Source organism: Eurosta solidaginis, chromosome 1 (assembly GCF_040869045.1).
Source record: "Eurosta solidaginis isolate ZX-2024a chromosome 1, ASM4086904v1, whole genome shotgun sequence".
In the NCBI taxonomy this organism is placed as follows: Eukaryota; Metazoa; Arthropoda; class Insecta; order Diptera; family Tephritidae; genus Eurosta; species Eurosta solidaginis.
In genome coordinates this window covers 76,900,869-76,921,062 of record NC_090319.1, presented here as the reverse complement: position 1 = coordinate 76,921,062, position 20,194 = coordinate 76,900,869, and the positions used below count along the sequence as shown (strand labels likewise).

Here is a 20,194-nt window from a genome sequence, read left to right as displayed (position 1 = left end):
TTGCGCAAATTTTTCTTCTTCTTTTTGAGTTTCATTAATGGATCACATTTTTACAATCAATAAATCACCATAAAATTTTTTTATAAAAATTCATTGTTAAATTAACTTTTCTCAATTTTTATTTATTTGCACATATTTGTTGTAATATGCATATTCATTTGAAATTTAATTATATTTCATAACAACACAAACAAATACAAGTATTGGTCGTACATACATATTAACAATAAGAAACTATTTTTGTTCCGCTTGTCGCCTGTTTTTTGATTGAAATTTTTAAACGATTTTTTATTTTTATAACTTTTTTTAGAAGTTTTTGTACTTATATATATATCACTATGTATTAGTCTATGTTAAAGAAATGCACTAAAAGAAATGGTGCTAGTAAAATCAACAAATTGGTTCTGTTGTTCTTGACTTAACGGAGATTCGGTGAAATTGATCGAATTATGGTTAATTCGACAGAGTTCTTTGTCAAGCGAACAAATTAGTTTAGTCATTTCAACAGAAGAGAAATTGTCGCTCTTATGTTAACAAAATTCTGTAAAATTGACAGATTCGTAATCAATCTAACTGATTTTTTTGTTAACACAACTGATATCACTGGACATTTCAACAGCGATCAACAGTCATTACATGAGCAAATTTCAAAGAGAATTTTACACTCACTGAGCTCTCTACTTTGTACTTATGTATGCTGTGTACTATATGTATGCACATATTTGACGTATGTATATGGCGGCCGCCGTGGTGTGATGGTAGCGTGCACCGCCTACCACACCGAAGACCCTGGGTTCACACCCCGGGCAAAGCAACATAAAAATTTTAGAAATAAGGTTTTTTCAATTAGAAGAAAATTTTCCTAAGCGGGGTCGCCCCTCGGCTCTGTTTGGCAAGCACTCAGATTGTATTTCTGCACTGAAAAGATCTCAGTCAAAACACATCTGCCTTGCAAATGCCGCAACATAGGTACTTTCGTACAAAGCTGTCGGAGCAACTTTTATTGTTAATTTGACTACTAAAATGGTCAATTACGAATCAACGATTTGTGCGCAGTTGATTCAACATCTTGTTGCGATGGATAAAAATTGACAGAAATTTTGGTTGACTTGACCCGTATTTCGGTTGATTTTACCAGTCTTTTTCTTTCAGTCTAATATATAAATATTTAGCGAATGTGACTAACTGAGTATGTTACAATATTAGTGTATGACTTGTAGTTTATTTACTTATACGAGTATAAGTGCATATATTTACTTATTTAAATGTGCCTATACATGTACATTAGTAGTGCGATTATTTCCAAATATTATTCGAATAAAGATTATTCGAATAAACGAATAATACTATTCGTATCAAGTAATACTAGCTTTTTATTCGCATAATAGCTTGCTATTTGAATAACTTATTATTCGAATACTACTTCTACTATCTACTCTCTAACTACTTACCCTACGATCATCGCTTCTACTTATGAGCATATGTGTGTGTATGTACATATATTTATGTATGTAAACACTATGGACTCATTTAGTCTATGCGAGGTCCTCATGGACAACTTATATTTATTCGAATAGTAACGCAATGTATTCGAATAGCAAGGTAATTCGAATATCAAGATATTCGAATAGTAAGGTGTGGTACTCGAATAGTATTGTTCAAGTAAACGAATAAAAAGTTCGAATATATTATTCGAATTGCGAAAACCTGTCGAATAAACGCGTTTACTAATCGAATAATTTTTTATTCGAACAGTCCCACCCCTAATGTACATGTGCTCCTTTTGTTATTTATATGCTCTAACATATGTATGTTTGTATGTATTATTGCTATATAGATTAATATATTATACCATAGTTATTTGTATATTTAGCTCTGTGGCAGTAACAAAATGGAGAATCAAGTCTCTCTATAAAGAGAGAAAGGATTACGCCGATCACTAGACAGCCATAATGTAGCCGGTATGGTTAAAAATGAAAAAACGTATACGTATGTACATATTTTGCTAATCCTAAATTTATACATTCAAAAATTATTACCACAAAAGGAATTACGAAACAAAAATTCCACTTCCACAGAAAAATAAGTGGGCCAACTTGGGTCCTCAAAATTGTTCGGAGTGAGTGTAAAAGTAGTGGTGTCTTTTCGTGTTATCACAACAGGCCTAATGGCACCAGCCTTTAAAATTTGCGGCTCTAAACCGCCCAGACAATTTTGGCTGTCGCAAAGAAGAGAACATCGACATCTCTTAGTAGCTATAACTGACGCAATTTTGAATTGCTAAAAGTGGCCAACTCATTAACCCGTTTTTTTTCGCAAGTCAGTGGGGGCATTCCCTTACCTCTAATGTCGGGTATATATAGGAACATATTTCGAGCCCAAGCAGCCCAAGCATATTCATTCACTCGTATAAAACTCTAGCAGCTTTTCGCTGTGCTTCCTTTGATACTTGCCTTTGAACCAACAGACAGGGCAACGAATCTGATGAGCATAGAGCGTAATCATATTCCTTCAACGTTGATCATCAATAAACTTTCCAAGCAGTTCGATGAGGGACTTGTCAAACTCTCGACGTACGCAATGTACGTTTTGGGTAAATGTCGATTTGATCGGCAACACGGAAAATGGTCCCAAAGGAAACTAGGTTTTTTTAGGAGAAGTATCCTTGCAGGAGAAGCAAGGCAAACATGTGAAGACAATCAAGTTTAAAAAAATCAAGAAGTATATACATAATTTTAGTGAAATTCCATTATGGAAGAGAGAGTGTAGAAAGCCTCCACCGTACTATATGTACGTGAAACTGGGGTGTAAGGGCGCCAATCACTCTCCCTCTCCACTGAGTATTTCCAGCGATTGTGAATCTGGGTTTATATACCACTGTCATTCTGCACATTTCACCTATGATCCTAGACTCCAAGAATGAAAAATTTTTTTCATTTAATTTTTTCATTTCAATTATTAATAATTTTCTTAATGCAAAATCATTATTTAAAAATTACAATCCAATATATAAAATTCTTCTGTCACGGCGTTAGAGGCTTAACTCCTCCGAAACGGCTGAACCGATTCTCATGAAATTTTGTGAGCATATTGGGTAGGTCTGAGAATCGGCCAACGTCTACCTTTTTTTCGCTACGTGCCTAGGGCCTTGAGATCAAAACGTAGACCCGGGTACCCCTATAATGTGTTTATACAATATGGATATCAAATGAAAGCTGTTGATGAGTGCTATAGTACAGGATAATTTTCATACAACTGGGAGGCTAGGGTCTCGAGATTTAGCCCAAAACGTGGACCCGGATACACCTAGAATGTGTTTTTACATTATGGGTATCAAATTGAAGCTGTTGATGTATACTATAATACAGAGTAGGTTTTACACTGCTGAGTGACTAGGGTCTCGAGATATAGGCCAAAACATGGACCCGGATACCCCTAGAATGTGTGTGTATTATGGGTATCAAATGAAAGCTGTTGCTGATAGCTCTAAAGTTCATTGTGATATTCTATTTAGTCGCATCAACCTGGCAAAACTGATAAATATGCATGCGAAGCCGAAATAAAGACAAGAATTAATAATACCCACATACCTATTTACATACGTCCTATTCGATTTGCCTGAAATTTCGTATATAAATTTGCCTATATTAGTATTTACGATGCTTTTTCCGGGAAGTATACCAGAGACGGACTGGGACTGGGATTAGGACTGGGACTGGGACTGAGACTCGAAATGGGACTGGAACAAAATACATACCACCCTCTTGGACTGGCAATAAGAGATGAAGAAGAAGGAGAAAAACTTGAGAGAAGAGAAAAGAGAGGAGACTGAGAAAGAGATAGAATGAGACGAAGATGGAGATGAAGCGAAAAAGACGGAGGCAGAAGTGAATAAAAAGATTAGGAAAAAGTGTAGAGCGGTAGGGCAGAGTTAGACGGAAAACGCTTATTAAAATGTATGCAGTTAGGCCAAATTTAGGGCAGAACAACGTCTGCCGGGTCTGCTAGTATTGTATAAGATACATTTAACTTCAATGCAGTGAAGAAAAGAATATGGCATTTCATAAATTAGGTAGTAAAATAGTTCTAAATGCCATTTCACGTATTTTTATTTTTTTTTTTTTCAACTTATTTTAACATTTAGTGTGGGGTGTACATCTATTAATACTTTGATTTGAGACTGAAATATTGAATTCGAGTTGTGAGAAAGGAAAAAGTAAATAATAAATAATAAACAATAAACAATAAATACAAAAACTTGGAGTAAGTAAAGTTTACAATGTCCTCAGCAAGATCTCAAGTTCAAAATGATTATAGCTAAGCAGATACATTTTCAATTGTTTTTGAAATAAGTTAAGATTACGTATGGTCTGTACAGTAGCGGGAAGAGAGTTGAAACTTCTGAAGTGAGACGTCCTGGAATCAAGAATTTGTACCGACAGCAGACGATTACTTCTTAGGTTGTAGACTTCAGAGGGAAAGCTTTCGAGGTACCCAGATCTAATAAAGAAAGTTTTAAGGACTTTAAATAAGTAAAGATGGCGACACGGAAGTATATCCAGTCTCCGAAAAAATAACATAGAAGGAGACATTTGGTTAGCACTGCATATTGGTCTCATAATTCCCTTTTGAATTGTTACAACTGGTGACAATTTATTAGCCGAGGCCCCACCCCAGCAGGTGATAACATATTGCAATTTCGATTGAAACACACCGTAGTATACAACCTTTAGTGTGGACATAGAGCAAAACTTTTTGAGACGATATAAGTGACGAGTAGTATATAAAAAGTATTGTTTTAATTTCTGAATGTGCTCAGTCCAATTCATCCGGTTGTCAATTATAATACCTAGGTATTTAAAGCTATTGACTGTATCAACTTTAATTTAGCATTGCAAGCTTAGGATCTTGTCGCGGAATTCAAAGAGCAATCCGTATGATGCCTATTAAAACGAATGCAGTCAAATTAATGAAAGAAGAGATTACAAGCACTGAATTCTCTGCCAACATGGCTAAAATACATAAGCTTAGTTTTATCACTTACAAGGAGTTTGTGGGTAGCAAACCAGGTTCTCAACAAGTCTTAATCAAAGCTAATGTTACATATTTAATTCGAAGTAAGTCGTTGTACTATACGCAATTACGAGATCATCTGCAAAAACAGTCGTGTTGCCTTTAAATGGAAGGGAAAAAATTGAATTAATATATATCTGGAATAATAGCGGGCCAAGGACAGAGCCTTGTGGTACTCCCAAGTTAATGGACTGCAAGCTACTGTAGTTACTTCCCACTTTAACTTTTTCTACTCTATTGGAGAGATAGGATTCAAACCATTTATGCATAAAACCTCGGAAACCTGCATGACGCATTTTATTCAAAAGAATATCCCTGTCAACCATATCGAAAGCTTTTGTTATGTCAACAAAGCGGCCAGCACAGTTTTCTTTTCTATCTAGAGCTTTGTAAACATTTGAATAAAATTCGAGTAGAGCGTCCTCAGTTGAAAGTACGGAACGAAACCCAAATTGCATAGAGCTGAAAAATTTTGATTTATCTAAAAAATTAACAATTCTGCTTTTTATCGCCTTTTCAAAGACCTTGGAAATCGTTGAAAGTAGCGATATGGGTCTGTAATTGTTTGCGTCCATCTTATTCCCCTTTTTATAGATCGGAACTACAGTGGCGCATTTTAGATCACTAGGAAAAACACCCGGAGTGACACTTGAGTTGAATAAGTGTTTCAGTATATCAACTGTGTTAAGAGATATCTTATTTAACATACTATTGGAGATGCCATCATCACCACTAGAACACGAGTTGTTTAATGATTTAATGATTTTAACAATTTCGAATCTAGATATGGCCTCAAAATAAAAACTATTATGACTTTCATTGCACGTGGGTAGATTGTCTTCAAACTGACAGTCGCACAAGGTTAGATTTAGGTTCGCTATCGAGGTAAAGTGCCGATTTAATGTATTAGCTACTTCTACTGGGTCTGAGATTGAGTGACTATCATCACGCAAAACCACTAACTCATTGCACCCAATAGAGTTGCGATTTAGAAAGCTGTTGACAATTTCCCATTCTTTTCTTGTATTGCCAAGTGCTGAGTTAAACTTATTTCTAAAGAATTTGTCTCGCGTCGAACGTATGCCGTTATTGGTGTGGTTGCTAATTTTTTTGTAGCGAATACGGAGCTTCCTATTATTAGGATGCTTAGCGCATTTTTTGCCTAATTTATTTTTTAAGCTGATTTTCTTTAGGAGATCTCTGGTAATCCAAGCTTATTTTCAGTCGAATAAAAGAAAAATTACGGCACACCTATAAAAATTGATGTTTTATTCAAAATTATCGACTGCGCCGCAACTTTTATTATATTTTGCTTTCATTTCAGTAAAAAGAGGTCCGGAAGGATTTCTTTTAAATGAGATGAACCAATTCGATTAAATGCGCAGCGTTTTGGCTTTTGTACTGGTTTTAAAAACAGTAAAATTTTCTAAATCCTAATGGCCATTTTCAAAAAGTTCATAAAGTCAATTGATCTTATATCCATTTTAAGATGTTATAAGGGAAATTTTTATGGTCATTCGATGTGTCATAAGGTCAACTGGCTTTATGGATATTGCCTTGTGTCACCACACCCTTGATAAAATAAAGTTATGATTATAGCCTTTTCCCCCAAAAAGGCTGTAATGTCAAACGCAATTTTCCAAGCTGCAAGTAAATTAAAAATGTCATAAATTGAACTGACCGTATGACCATTTGAAGGGGTCATAATGTCATTTGCCTTATTTCCGTTGACATTAAGTCACCCCATCGTTAAGAACATAGCGACAGCAACGAGACTCAGGGCCTCGTGGTGGTTTAAAACAGATTTATATTACCGGCTACTAACAGAATTCCTTCATGCTTCTTTTTACATTCAAACCTTCTCCCCGAAGCTTTTGTTTTACAAATGGTATGGTTATTACAGTAAGTGTCAGTCGCTACTCTGCTCCCTTCCGCTTGGCCGTGGATGAAGTGTACAATGGAACAGAACTATATAGAAGATGATCGTATTGGTAACAATTAGACAGGACGAGGTGTTTTAAAGAAAATGAGTGTCCCGTCCCGGAAAATGGGCGGCGCCTTGCCTTTTTCAGAAGAAAGTATAATTCGCTGTATCTTCGAAAATATTTCAAGTTTGTATCCAGTATCAAGTACAGTTACGAAACCAGGGAAGAGGAAGAGTGAAAATGTGGTGAGAACAGAGATGCAAAGGAAAAGTCAATCGAAAGAATCCTAATAGAACGGAGTGGATAAAGGTGGAAGTAAAGGATAGTAGGAAGAAGAATAAAGTAGGAGGAAGAGACAAAGAACAAAATGAAAGGGAGAGCAGTGGACGGAGGGATAAGGAAAGAGGAATGGAAGTTTAAGAAGACTAAGCGTGGAGGCGGAAAAAGACTGAGTTGCTAAAAAAAGGATACATGGAAAAACGGAGAGCAAACAAATTTCAAGCAGAAGGAGCGGAATGGAAAAAGTGGGATGTGCGGGAAAAAGGAACGAAAGAAAGACAAAAGTAGGGAGAGGAATTGGACACAGAAAGGTAGTGGCTGCAGAAAACGGAAAAGGACAAAGGGGTTGGAGGGAAGCAAGAAAAGGATTTAGAGGAAAAGGTACGAAAATGCAAAGAACGTCGAATAAGAGTTGAAAGGAAATAAGAAGGAAGTAAGGCTATGGAGACAAAAATAGGGAGAAGGTGGGAAGAAAGTGGGCTGCTTCTAACGAAAGATGGAGACGGGATGGCGGAGAGCAAGAAGAAGCGGAAGAGAATGGGCGCATTAAACGAAACGGATGAAGGAGTGGAAGAGGACTACAAAATTAAGCAAGCGACGTAAAGGGAAAGGAAAGAGGTATGGAAAAGGAAGAGAAGGGAAGATGAAATAAAGTCTAAGCTGCAAAACAAAACTGCAGAAAGGGAGGACGGGAAAGACTGTAGAAAGGGAGTAACGAAAAGTAAAGGGAGAACGATTAGAAGAAAAATCTGGGTATGATAAAAGAAAAAGGGGAAGGAAAGGTCTTTAGGGGTGGTGAATGAGGCAGAAAAAAATAAACATAATAATAAGGCTACAAAGAAAATCCAGTTGGAGAAAAATCGGCATAGAAATAAAATAAATTCTCTTTCAATTTATGTCGTGCTTTCTTTTTAAACTTCCAACGGCATCTGCAAAGCGAATGAAATTTTGCTGATGGGCTTTTCATGACTACTGCCGAATGGCGAACCCGCTTAGAAAGATATAATGCTGCTTTTCCGAGCTTTGAACCCAGTATGGAATAAGAGTGTACTAAACAATGGCTTTCATTAGTTTAGAACTATTTCTAGATCAGACTAAACTGCTGCGAATCGTAGGATGGTTGGCTGGTATAGCTTAATATATATACATTTCATGTCACGTTGTTTGTCCGCGATGGACTCCTAAGCTACTTAACCGATTTCAATCGAATTTGCACACCGTGCGTAGTTTGATCCAACTTGAAAGATAAGATAGCGTTCCTGTGAAGTTTATTTCCGGGAAGTGGACCAGGGATCGAAAGATTCCTATTCCAATTCACGGTTCGATTTGCCTGAAAATTAGTATATGGGTAGCCCTTTGCCTAGATTAGTATTTACGATTTTTTTTTTTCTGGGCAGAATACCTGGGCCGATAATTCCGAACAAATTCTGTTCTTGGTTCGATTTACCTGAAATTGGGCATATACATAGCCCTTCGCCTAGATTAGTATTTATGACACTTTTTTCGGGAAATGGAGCAGGGATCGACTGGGACTGAGAGTGAGACTGAGACTGAGACTGGGACTGGCACTGAGACTGAGACTGGGACTGGGACTAGGACTGAGACTGTGACTGGGACTGGGACTGGGACTAGGATTGAGATAGGGACTGGGGCTGGCACTGAGACTGAGACTGAGACTGAGAATGGGACTGGGAGTTGTACTGGAACTGGGACTAGGATTAAGACTAGAACTAGAACTGGTACAACGACTTAGACTTGGGGTGGGACTGTGACTCGGAAAAAGGGATAGGGAAGAACAAAAAGAAGAGAAATGAGGGAAGGAGAAAGAGATAGAGTAAGACGAAGAAAGAGAAATATGAATAGATGGAGCGAAAAAGAAGTGAGGGGAAAGACGGAGAGAGAGAAAGAGACACAGAAAAAGACAAGCGCCGAGAGAAAAGTGAATAAAAAGACACAGAAAAGGGGGAGAGAAGGGATGGAAAACTAAGATGTAAAAACTGCTTAAAAGTTATCCAGATAGACCAAATCTAGGGCAGAGCAACGTCTGCCGGGTGTGCTAATTTAAATAAAAGAATAATGTACCACAATTAATCAAAGTCAACGTCAAAGTCATAGTCACAGCCTTGATACGGCTATTTATAGCAGAACAACGAACTTTGTAGAGCAAATACAGGAAGCGTGGATTTACATAGAAATATGTAAACAAATTTATTCATTTTCAACTCACATCCTTTTATGTTTATACACTTTTATTATTACATCGTTTGCTAAATACATTCTTTATGAATGAACTACTAAGCTATTGTACACATTGAAGGATATGTCTGTGTGTCTCCATTGAAATGCATCTTTGTTTTAATTCAACGATGTAAACCTTTTGTTACTGCCATCATTGTGAATTACATAGACATTATAGACATATTTACGTACATACATATGCATAATCCATGCACTAATAAATTATGAAACATTTTTTTCCTGCAATCTCTATTTCTCCTTGCCTATAAACTCGTTCAACTGGAAACTATAGCCATTCGCCCTGTGGAACCGCGATATGTTTTGCCAGTGCTACGGGGGAAATTGACGACGGAGAATATGCGACATTAAGAACTGCCAACGCTGCCACCATAACAGCCATCAACATAACCAATATGAACTGTAGCAACATAAACAACAAGAGCAATAGGAATGATGGTAACATCGACCCCATTATGACGATCGGTTGTGGTAATGAGACACATATCAGCGGCAATGTTGTCGGCCTCCCAATACCAAATGACAATTGTACAACTCCTATAATAGTTGCCCATGCCAACAAACATTCACATCTTAACGAATATGATGAGCTACCACCACCACCTCCTCAACTTATGTCGTCACATCATTCATGCGCAACTCGCATTACGGGCATTGGCAGTTTTGGTGATGATAGCAATTCAGAAGAGGGTAAACTATTAGCTTGTGTTCGTGATGATAGCGTGACGTATGCATCGACATGCGATTTTGAACCACCAGCTGTAACGACACCACCACCGCCACCACCTCCTACAGCATTGGGTGGTGCAGTGAAACAGACTTCAGTAGTGAATCATACTTACATCAATGCTGCGATTGGTTTACTAGGAAATGGTGGAAATGTTGGATGCAGTGGTGTAGCTGGTAGTAGTAGCGTTGGTACTTCTATAGCCGGCCGTGCACCACAAGCCATACCAGAAAATATGCAACTATCTTCTTCGCCGGAGCATCTAGTCAGTCCATTAGCACCGGTAACGGTCACCGTACATACCAACGAGGCTCATGTAAGTATGCTTGTATAACTCACAATCTTTTGAAGGGAAAACATATTGATAACTTAAAGTAGTTAAAAGTAAACTAAGAGAATCAGAAAACAAATTATGGCTTTAGAATATTTTTTGCTGTTTCAAGGTTTCGACGACTGTGAGGATTTGCGTTTTAAACGCCAAGTTCAGTTTTTATTCACTTGAGACAGCTTATAGGCCTCATTATATTTGAGCATATGGCACACAATTTTGTATGGAAATTTAGAACATCGACATAAGGTACTAAGAGTAGTCTTTGTAAGAAGGCGTGGTAAAAAACTCACCAAAAGCTGATTTTACCAAAGAACGTCCAAACAGCAACAGTTGAGAATTTAAGAACCAAGCTTATTTGTATTAAAGCGGAGAAATCTGAGCTTAATTTGACTTTTGTTATTTTTTTTTTTTTTTTTGGGTTCAGTTGACTCGACGGCACTTACTGCATATAAAGAATCCCGGGGTGTACGCAAGGTTTATCGCCCGCTCTCTCATTAGGTATTTACAGCAATTGTTAAGCCTGTCCTATACAATGAAGCCCTGGCTTAGACGACCACACAAAAAAGAACCTTCTTCAAAAAACCAGATTAAGTATGTAGGCTATCAATGCTGAGTATAACGGGCGCCTTGAAAACCCCCCGATGGCTGCAATGTATGCCATTCATACCAGGTGGCTAAGAGCACAGTACAACTGCAACGAGACTCAATGCCTCGGGGCAGCTTGAGCGCCATAGTAGTAAAGCGCCATCAAATATTAAACGAACAAACTTCCTATTTCCTTACCTGTCATTCGATGAGGTTCCTAGAGCCACTTAGAGATGTACGCTTCGCAGAAGGGCGCTGAAATGATAGGCGAGGCAATACACGTATAAACTGATGGTTCCAAAGTAATGAAAGGAATAGGGTATACGGTATACTGTGTTGAGCCTGAAATAAACAGATTTTACAGGTTGCCACTTCACTGTTGTGGTAAGCAGAGATAGTAGCCATGACAAAAGCTCGCTTAGGAAAATATCTATGAGTAAGTTAGAGAGTAAACAATACCTGGAAATAATGGAGAAAGGGTCTCTGTGCATATGGGCATATGGGAATAGATGAAAAAGAGAAAGCCAGCTAAAAAGTGCGCATTGTACGAAGCCTATACAGTAGACGTCCCAGTCAGATTTTGGTGAGATTCGCGCATGATCGAGCAAGCAGGAAAGGCGTGGAACTAAGCGCGGTGCTGCAAAGTATCAAGTGCTGGTCTTACAACTTAAAAGTAACAACTTTCGCTTATCATTGAAAAGGGGAGACTGTAGACTTTTGATGGCTATTCTCACTGAACACTGCTTTCTGGCGTCATATACTTTTAAATAAGGCCTAGTAAGTGATATCAGATGAAGGAAGTGCGAGTTGGAGGAGGAAGCGATCGAGCATGCGCTCGCCAGGCTAAGACTCCAACTATTAGAAGTAACACAGTTTTCAGATCTAGAAACAGAAAATAGCATTGGTCCTGGAAAGCTTCTGATATTTGGCAAGGGAGTTTTTTGAAAGTTTTTTTTCAGCTTGGTCGTTTGGCAAACTTCTGGTTACACTATTTATTTAGTATATGTGAGGTACTCATGAACCGGCAAGCTTAATCTAACCTATCCTTTATGGAGTAACATACCCGGACGCTTGTTGTCCTGGCTGAAAATTGGCTTTGTAATCCTCTTATACATTATCATTCATCGCTCTTTATTATTCCCGTCATTATCTTTTCCCCTCGATCCCTACCCAACTCCTAACTTCACTCACACCATAGTACTATTCACACTACCAGTCTGTCTTTTACTCCCATACTCAATCACACTTCCACTCTTACTCCACGTTCTCTCCTATTCCCACTAGCACTGCCTCTATGATTTAGTGGCCACTCTCTCGCTCACAGCAGTCCAACAATCTATTTGTCGGCACATTCGGGGAACTAAATTCCTAATAGAAGCCTCCTCTCCAAAAACTCTGTGTACAGAGAGTCTTTCGCCGTGGAAATGAGGGCAGTGAAGCATTTCATGTTCTGTGCCACTGCCACTACAACTACTACTTCCGGTTGCACTCCTACTGTAACTCCCACTATCGCTGCTACTCTCCACTCCCCCTTTTAATCCCATTTCCGCTCAGACTTCCACTCCACTCACTTCCCCACTTTCTCTTTCACTACAGCTACCACTATCAAACCTCGCTCCCTCTTCTATTGCCATTCCCATCCTCCTCCAACTGATACTCTCAGTCGCACTCCTACTTTCACTCCCATTCATACTAACACTCCCGATCTTAGTCCCAGTCTCAGTCCCACTTCCACTCCTACCCCTACTTCTACTCCCAACTCCAATCTCACTCTCACTTCTAGTCTAAATACCATCCTATATTTCAGGCATGCTTAACGAACGAAACGATATCATTTCGTTACGATAATCAACGTTAATAAACGAAACGAAATGACTTCGTTTCGTTTATTAGCGTTGATTATCGTAACGAAATGATATCGTTTCGTTCGTTAAGCATGCCTGCTATATTTCCTCTCAATGTCCTCTGGGAACATTTTTATAAAGTTTGATCGGTTCGGTGAGTTGGACTCCTCTACAGTAATTCTTGTGAATTCGGTCTAACCTGAAATCCATCACAGGGGATTGAAACTAGTCTCGTAACTCTCACCAGACTCGTGGATCAAAGAACTTGTTCAACTGTAAAGCACAAATGTACATAAATTGTAAGATATAAGAAATATATACTTAAGAGTATTGAAAACATAAACCCACTTGTTGACTGTCTGGTGTCGGTTACAATATAAATCCCGTAAAGTGACACTTGAACACGAACAACAAGCAGAAAATTGATGAATACAAACAAATGTAACCCAAACGTAATAACAAATAGGGCTCGTACGGATACGGAGAAAATTGCAATACTACAATACGTCAACAGAAACCATTTGAATACCAACTAACAAACAAACGAAAATATAAAACAACAACAACAACATCCGAGAGTGCGAATGAGATTTATAGCATTTTGTTTTTGTGGTGAGTAATGCAACACGTTCAATGGGAATAAAGCACAGCACTGGCTGCGACAATATTGAAATACTGAGTCGTAAGGCAGGCAACATATTTTGCTTAGAAAATGTAAATGTATGCAACAAACAACAACAACATAATTTCGTGTTCTCTCCTTGCAAGCAAATCGATTATTTTCATTTTCCTGTTTATACTTATTTCTTGTACTTCTTACACGTAACTTCATTTATTGTCAAAGATTTGAGATCAATTAAATCATTGCAACATGATTTGTTGCTTACAAACAAACTACGGAGGTACGGCAACAACTAATTGCTAAAATTTAATGCAATTACCTGATGATGTGCCTGTGTAATATGACTAATGGATGCCTAATCAGATTTGCGGTGTTTCGGCTCAAAGCGAAGACGCATAGATTTTCTCTGTGTGATATGCGGTGACGGGGCGTATGAGTAACATTTGATGCGACTCAACATTGTAATTAGCTGTTTCTATTGCAATAATTACAATGAGCTTTCTGACAATTTTATATAATTAGATAAGCAGGTAAAGAAGCACAAGTAATCGATTACCTAATGATTTCAAATTTAAAAGTACTACATAAGTAATAAACGTCTTAACTTATATCGAATGAGGACGACAGTATAAGTTCCTAATGACTCATAGCTTCAGACTGTCATTCGTAGGTCCCATTTGCTTCGATTGGCTCATATTTTCTTTGCTGGAAGCATGAACAACTTGGCCTGTCTTTGCCTGGGCATTCAATCCAGTGTTGTCGGAACTTCTTTGTTTCCCATTTACCTATGTTTCTTTTGTGTGTGCCCTTGTGAGCCCACATAAGGTCTCTGGGCCATAGAATGCTGCAATAGCACCCTGTTTGGCTATGCTGACTGCCTGATCATTACATTCGTGCTGTAGTCCAATGACTGATGACGACCGCTATAAAGCTATGATCCACTTACAAGACGTACCTTCTTCTTCTTGTAACATAGCTTCGTCCCGTCCAATAAGTGCTATCACTCACAAATTGCCATCGGTTTACTCTATCACCAAAGGAAAATTGCAATTTCAACAGAGTTGGCCCAAAAAAAATGTGTGTTAGAGGCGTTGGTTCTACATTGCAATCAAAAAGATGATTGGTGTTATCCGAAGACACATTACATGCGGGATGTTGGGGTGATTCTGGATATTACAGTATCCAGATAAAAGTTTTGCCATTGTGGCGCGTATCGCCTTCGCAAGTCAGCTTTCCTCAACCGCAAATTTCGAGAATTTAACCCTGAGAACAGGGTTCGCCGGGTATTTATTGGCATAAGACTTTAACGACTCCTCACGAATAGGGCTAAGGGACTGTTTATGCTCATCTGTTACCAACGGCTGAATTCTTTTGTGCCTCATAGTGCTTGCGGAAATGGCTCCTTATATCTTTAAGAGGTGAGGCCTCTTCAATCAGATGTCTGTTAGGATACATAGGTATCTGAATATTCAACAGAAAGAGCATTTCTTTTCTCTCCGCATACAAGCGGCTGGGTAATTGCTTTATAGGTAGTGCTGCCAGGGCCTAGGGGTTTTCGAAACGGCTCTGAACTTTAGCTACACAATTGAGGCTCGCTAAAATTCAGGTCTATACTGAACGTCATACCCAATATTTTCGGGTGCCGGACAGTCGGCAGCGTAATGCCATCGACGTGGATGTCCGACGTTTGTCTCATCCACGTCGTAAATATGGTAGCCGAGGATGTAATCGGTAATAGTGCCAAGTTACGCGAGAAAAAAAAAGAAGAAGAATCCTTGTCGTTTTCCCAAAGTCCTCCCTTGTGGCTGTTGATGTTTAAAATCCAGTGACACCCTTTGATTTATGCTGTGCTTTATTCACGTAAAATTTCAAAGTTTTCACTTGGCTACTATGCGTACTTCACCGCTAGTCTTTCCCTCGTTTCCTTCAGCTGGGCTCAGCTAACTCATTTCCCACTATTTTCCTATGAGTGTCGGTCAACAAAGTTAGCTTTGAACGAGTATTTGGCGCCGTTACAGGCAGTCAGAAAAGATATGTTCCGGCCCTCTAGTGATTCGCAGGCTTGCTAACTCGCAACAATGTCTCTTATCAACTGCGATCTCTCCTCTCTTACACAGATTCCTACTTCGGAAGGTAGTATTATCGCTCTCAAAACCAAAGTGAGTGCTTTCATCCTACACCTTGTGATGATCCTCTAATTACGTACTCATTAACTATTACTCCCTCCAGCGAAGTGCAAGTCCTTATTGGTTTCCCCACCCTATCCTATCTAGGAGTGAGGCGTCGCTTAGACATTGGATGGATGTGTCCGAAGTTTCCATAAATAGCATCCATACAAGTATAAAAGAGCCATGCATAAATATATTTTTTAGGAATATCTTACATTAGTTTCTAACTAAATTCTAAGCATTGTTAGCTTTTTACAAGGCTCTAAGTATTTTCTGCACTTTAAAAAAAAAACTATTTGGTAATCACTTTCCTATTTCATTTTTTCCTTCCAGATCGCCTCCAGCTCTACACCGCGCTGCCTGCGTCGCGCCGACTCAGGTGTACCCAATGAAGCACTTACGCCGCGCAGTGAAACCACCTCCACCACAGAGAGCACCACTTCACCGCCTGAGCGCGCACCATCCGAATCGTCGAGCGGTGTGCACTCGGGCGAGGAGCGTGACGTGGAGGTGGTCATACGAGCACGTGCTGCCAACAAACCACCACCCAAACCACCGCAGCCACCCATACAAGAGGAACCCTACGGACGCTGTACCAATATGCGAATGTCAAGCTTTGGCGGTGATGCAGCCACTACAAATGGGCCAGGTGCGCGTGCCCTTAACAGCGCCACACTTCCACTAACACGTTCGGCGCCCGATCAAAAATTCGATTATGCAAATCATTGTAGCACAATGCCGCTACCGGCAGCTTTCCATGGTCAACAGCAGGCGGCAGCTGAAGCACGTGGTAGTGGTAACTACGGTATGACTACATCAGCATATTCGATGCACTCACAGCCACCGTTACCACCGCCACCGCTCAACAATGGTCTGAGCAGTTTTCGTGCGCAATATGCAAATTCATCGGTTGCTATGGCGGGTGCTAATGCAGCGCGCATGCAACAACAACAGCAGCAGCAGTATTCACAACCAAAATCAACATCACCGCCACCACCACCACCTCCAACCGCCAGTCATACAACCTTGCCGAATGGTGTACGCTACTCAAATCCACATTTCCTACGCCGTCTGCCGCATGTTACCAAAGCAGCTGAATCGCCATATGGGCATCTGGGGCTTGGCGCTGGCCATCATACGTTCTCGAAATTACTACAAGATCCACTACAGCACAGTTTGGTTAATACAACAATCCCTGAGGATCGTGACTCGGCTAACTATTCCATGTCATCGGAAAATGATTGTGGTGGTAATTTATATGCGACTGCGCAAAGTTATAACTAAAACCAAATAGGGGTGAGTTGGCGGGAATAGAGCTGGCAAATATTCATGTGATGTCATCACAACATCTGAAATATCGCAGCGACATCGTCTAGATATCGCTGTGACTGACTGACTGTGCCGACAAATGCGTCTCCATTTCAATCACACTTGCCAATGCAGAGAATATGGACCAATGATGCTGTGATTTGTGCTGTGACTAAATAACGGTACATGGCGCATTGCTGCATAAATGACGAATTTATTGATCGTTCCATTGAGAGAAGAGCTGTGATTGAATCAGTGATTATGATTATTGGTAAGCCTGACTGCCAACTGCGATTTAAATTATATTCATCTGCTTTCACTGTTTGGTCACAGTCAAAAATATAAATCGCTGTGACAGAGCAGTAACAGCCACAAATCACACTGTTCTCCAAAATTCGTGGGAACTGCCAACTCTTATGAGGATGAAGGAGGTGCCATAGTAACTGCCGCAACTACACTGAAAATATAATCAAAGTAAAAAAAATTTCGATTCTAAAAAATTTAAAAATTCAAGCCATTAATCTTTGCGGATTTCTAAAGATTAAAATGCATGAAAGCCAATATTTTTACAAGAAAGAAGAAATATTGAGATGAAATCTTGTACAACCCTCCTATTGTAAAAAAAAAGCTTACAAATAATCAAAAGTAGACTCTAACGAGAGATTGAAGAGCATTCAGCCTGTGAGCAAGTGTAACTCGTTTACAAACCGATACGAGACATACCACTGATGACACAAACTATTTTTTAAACTCGTTGGCTTATCAACATATTAAACGTCTTTCAGTTCTAAGAACCAATAACATGCATATCCGGCAAAGGGGCTTATTCAGAACACTCCCACAAACTTTCGGGGAGCATTTTTTCAGCTGCAAAAGCAACGCAGCCAATCCTAAATGGCAGCTGCAAGTGGGTAGGCGAAAGTCAATTGAAAATGTTACGCGAGCTGTGTGAAACCACATCAAAAAACAGTGACGTCAGCTTGTAGAAACTTTGCATTGAACCAACACATTTAATTTCCGACAAGTTCTCGAGTTAGGTCGGTAGATAGGTAAATGTGCTAAGTCTTCCAGATATCCGAGGAAGGCGAGACCGAAGCACCTTTACCGTATATAAGCAAATACTGTACAGTTCCCTGCAGCTATAACAAAAAAAAACAAAGCTTTCCAATATATAGAGACGCACTGCATGAATTTACACTGGACAGTGCACTCTCAAAATCCTAATGACCAGTGATAAACGAAATCTATTGACTTCATTTGAGCGCGTGTCATATACCTCTGCTCATGAATCTCACTACACTGTAAGATTAACTTGTCTGACCATTAGAGCCCACCTATTCAAGATGAAACTATCAGTTGCAAGTTTTGGCTTATGCTAAAATAATACGAGAAGATCCAAAATGAGTTCAGCACTACCTTCCCTACCTGGATAAATAACGACGGTAGCTTGGAGGCCAATCTGAATGACTCTATCCACTTCATCAGCATTTCGATATAGCCCTACGAAATATAGCGCAGGCTATTAATAAAATTTTGTCTTACGAGGACTTCCTGGACATCGACAAAGGCGACCTCTTACCCTACACTCGCTACCAAATTCACATCAAACTTAATTTTGAACACAATCCATAGGAAGTGGAATCTGACTTCTGCATGGTAGCGTTGCACATTTAAGTTGGTTGTCCCATAACGGTCGTCAGATGTGTAAAAAGCTGAACCGTTTCGATCATCTTATGTAGCATAGAATGCTTTCGATTTCACAAAGCTCTGCTTAACACTTAACGATATAGTTATGCAGATATATTTCATACATATTTTGGTCAGTGTAGGTCATCTGCAACCTGCATTGCCAAAGGAAGTGTTCAAAACTCTGGAGTTTCAGTGCAGAAAAGTATTTGCGTTGGCATTCCCATACGAGCACCGCAACAAGTAGATTAAGGAAGATGCGATTTGGATTAGTAAGGGGCATGATTTGTTTTCTCATTCCGATGCCCATCTGGCATTAGATTCCTCAGTAAAGTCAGATCCAATCCTATATTTTCACGTAGAGGAAAGAGGTGCTATGTTCCTTGACTGGTTTCTAGGTATACCGCAGTAGCCTGCGATCTATACCAATACTGTTGTGCGCAGCTATGGCCGCTTTCGTTTACTTTTTTTAGCGACTGTCTGCATTTCTCTCTGGTTCTGGAGGGCTGCAATCGATTCTTCTCAGAGCACAAATGTAGTATTTTTTGAGAGTAACCATCAAGCAATCTGCTTTGTTGGTGGTAATTTGGTAATCTTATATTTAAGGGGTGCAGTCGATCACTTACGTACATATCAATGCACACCTTGCTGTTAAGCTTTTATCCGTTGTTGAAGACAGCTCTAAACTGTGTGTCTATTCCATGGACATTCTTATCTTCATTCTTCTCTGGGATTCCGATGGAGCACTCAGATTCGAGAGAAAATGTCTGACACAAACTATGTGTAATGTAATTCAAACAACGAACTATATATATACGTATTTGGCGTTTGTTGACACTTTTGTCAGCCAGTTCGTGCTTGATGGACTATGTAGAGCAGTTGATGATTTTTGACATCGTTAGAAAATATACGTGTAGATGCCGGTGATATTTTTAGCTTCTACGATTCTTTTATTAACGCAGTTTTTATCAGCTTTTATAAATATTTCTTCTAATAGGATTCTTTTTCCCCAACTTTTCTCTCTAGCCAATACATTGGTTCTTTCGAAATCAAATCTATATCCAAAGGTAATAGCGTGGAGGGCGAGTTCACTCTTTTCTGTTTCTTTCTTCTCAACAGTTTTTTTATGTTAATTTAGGCGTTTGTATAAATGTTGAGATGTAGTTCTTATGTAAATTTGTTTTGCTGGCAGTCGATACAGTCTATTTTGTATACAACGTTCTTTTCTTTGTCTTTGTTGGAATTTTGTCTTTAATCTTGTTGTACATTTTCCCAACATTGTTATTATTTTTTTACGCAAAACGGACGTTGGCAGTGAACTCTTTGAATTTGTTTGTAATACATTTGGTTACATACGGGAAATATGAAATAGTCATGGTTTTAATTTCTG

At 39.1% G+C, this 20,194-nt stretch overlaps 1 protein-coding gene across 2 annotated transcripts in view; it reads left to right on the top strand.

The window, feature by feature from the left end:
- Nucleotides 1–19,569, top strand: part of tinc (tincar) — a 383,279-nt gene extending 363,710 nt beyond the window's left edge. For both annotated transcript variants that reach the window (XM_067758474.1, XM_067758478.1), the window contains 2 exons: nucleotides 9,808–10,576; nucleotides 16,144–19,569. In XM_067758474.1, the coding sequence (XP_067614575.1) occupies nucleotides 9,808–10,576; nucleotides 16,144–17,094 (1,720 nt within the window). In that variant the 3' untranslated portion in view covers nucleotides 17,095–19,569. The remainder of the gene's footprint in view (nucleotides 1–9,807; nucleotides 10,577–16,143) is intronic.
- Nucleotides 19,570–20,194: the final 625 nt, after the last annotated feature.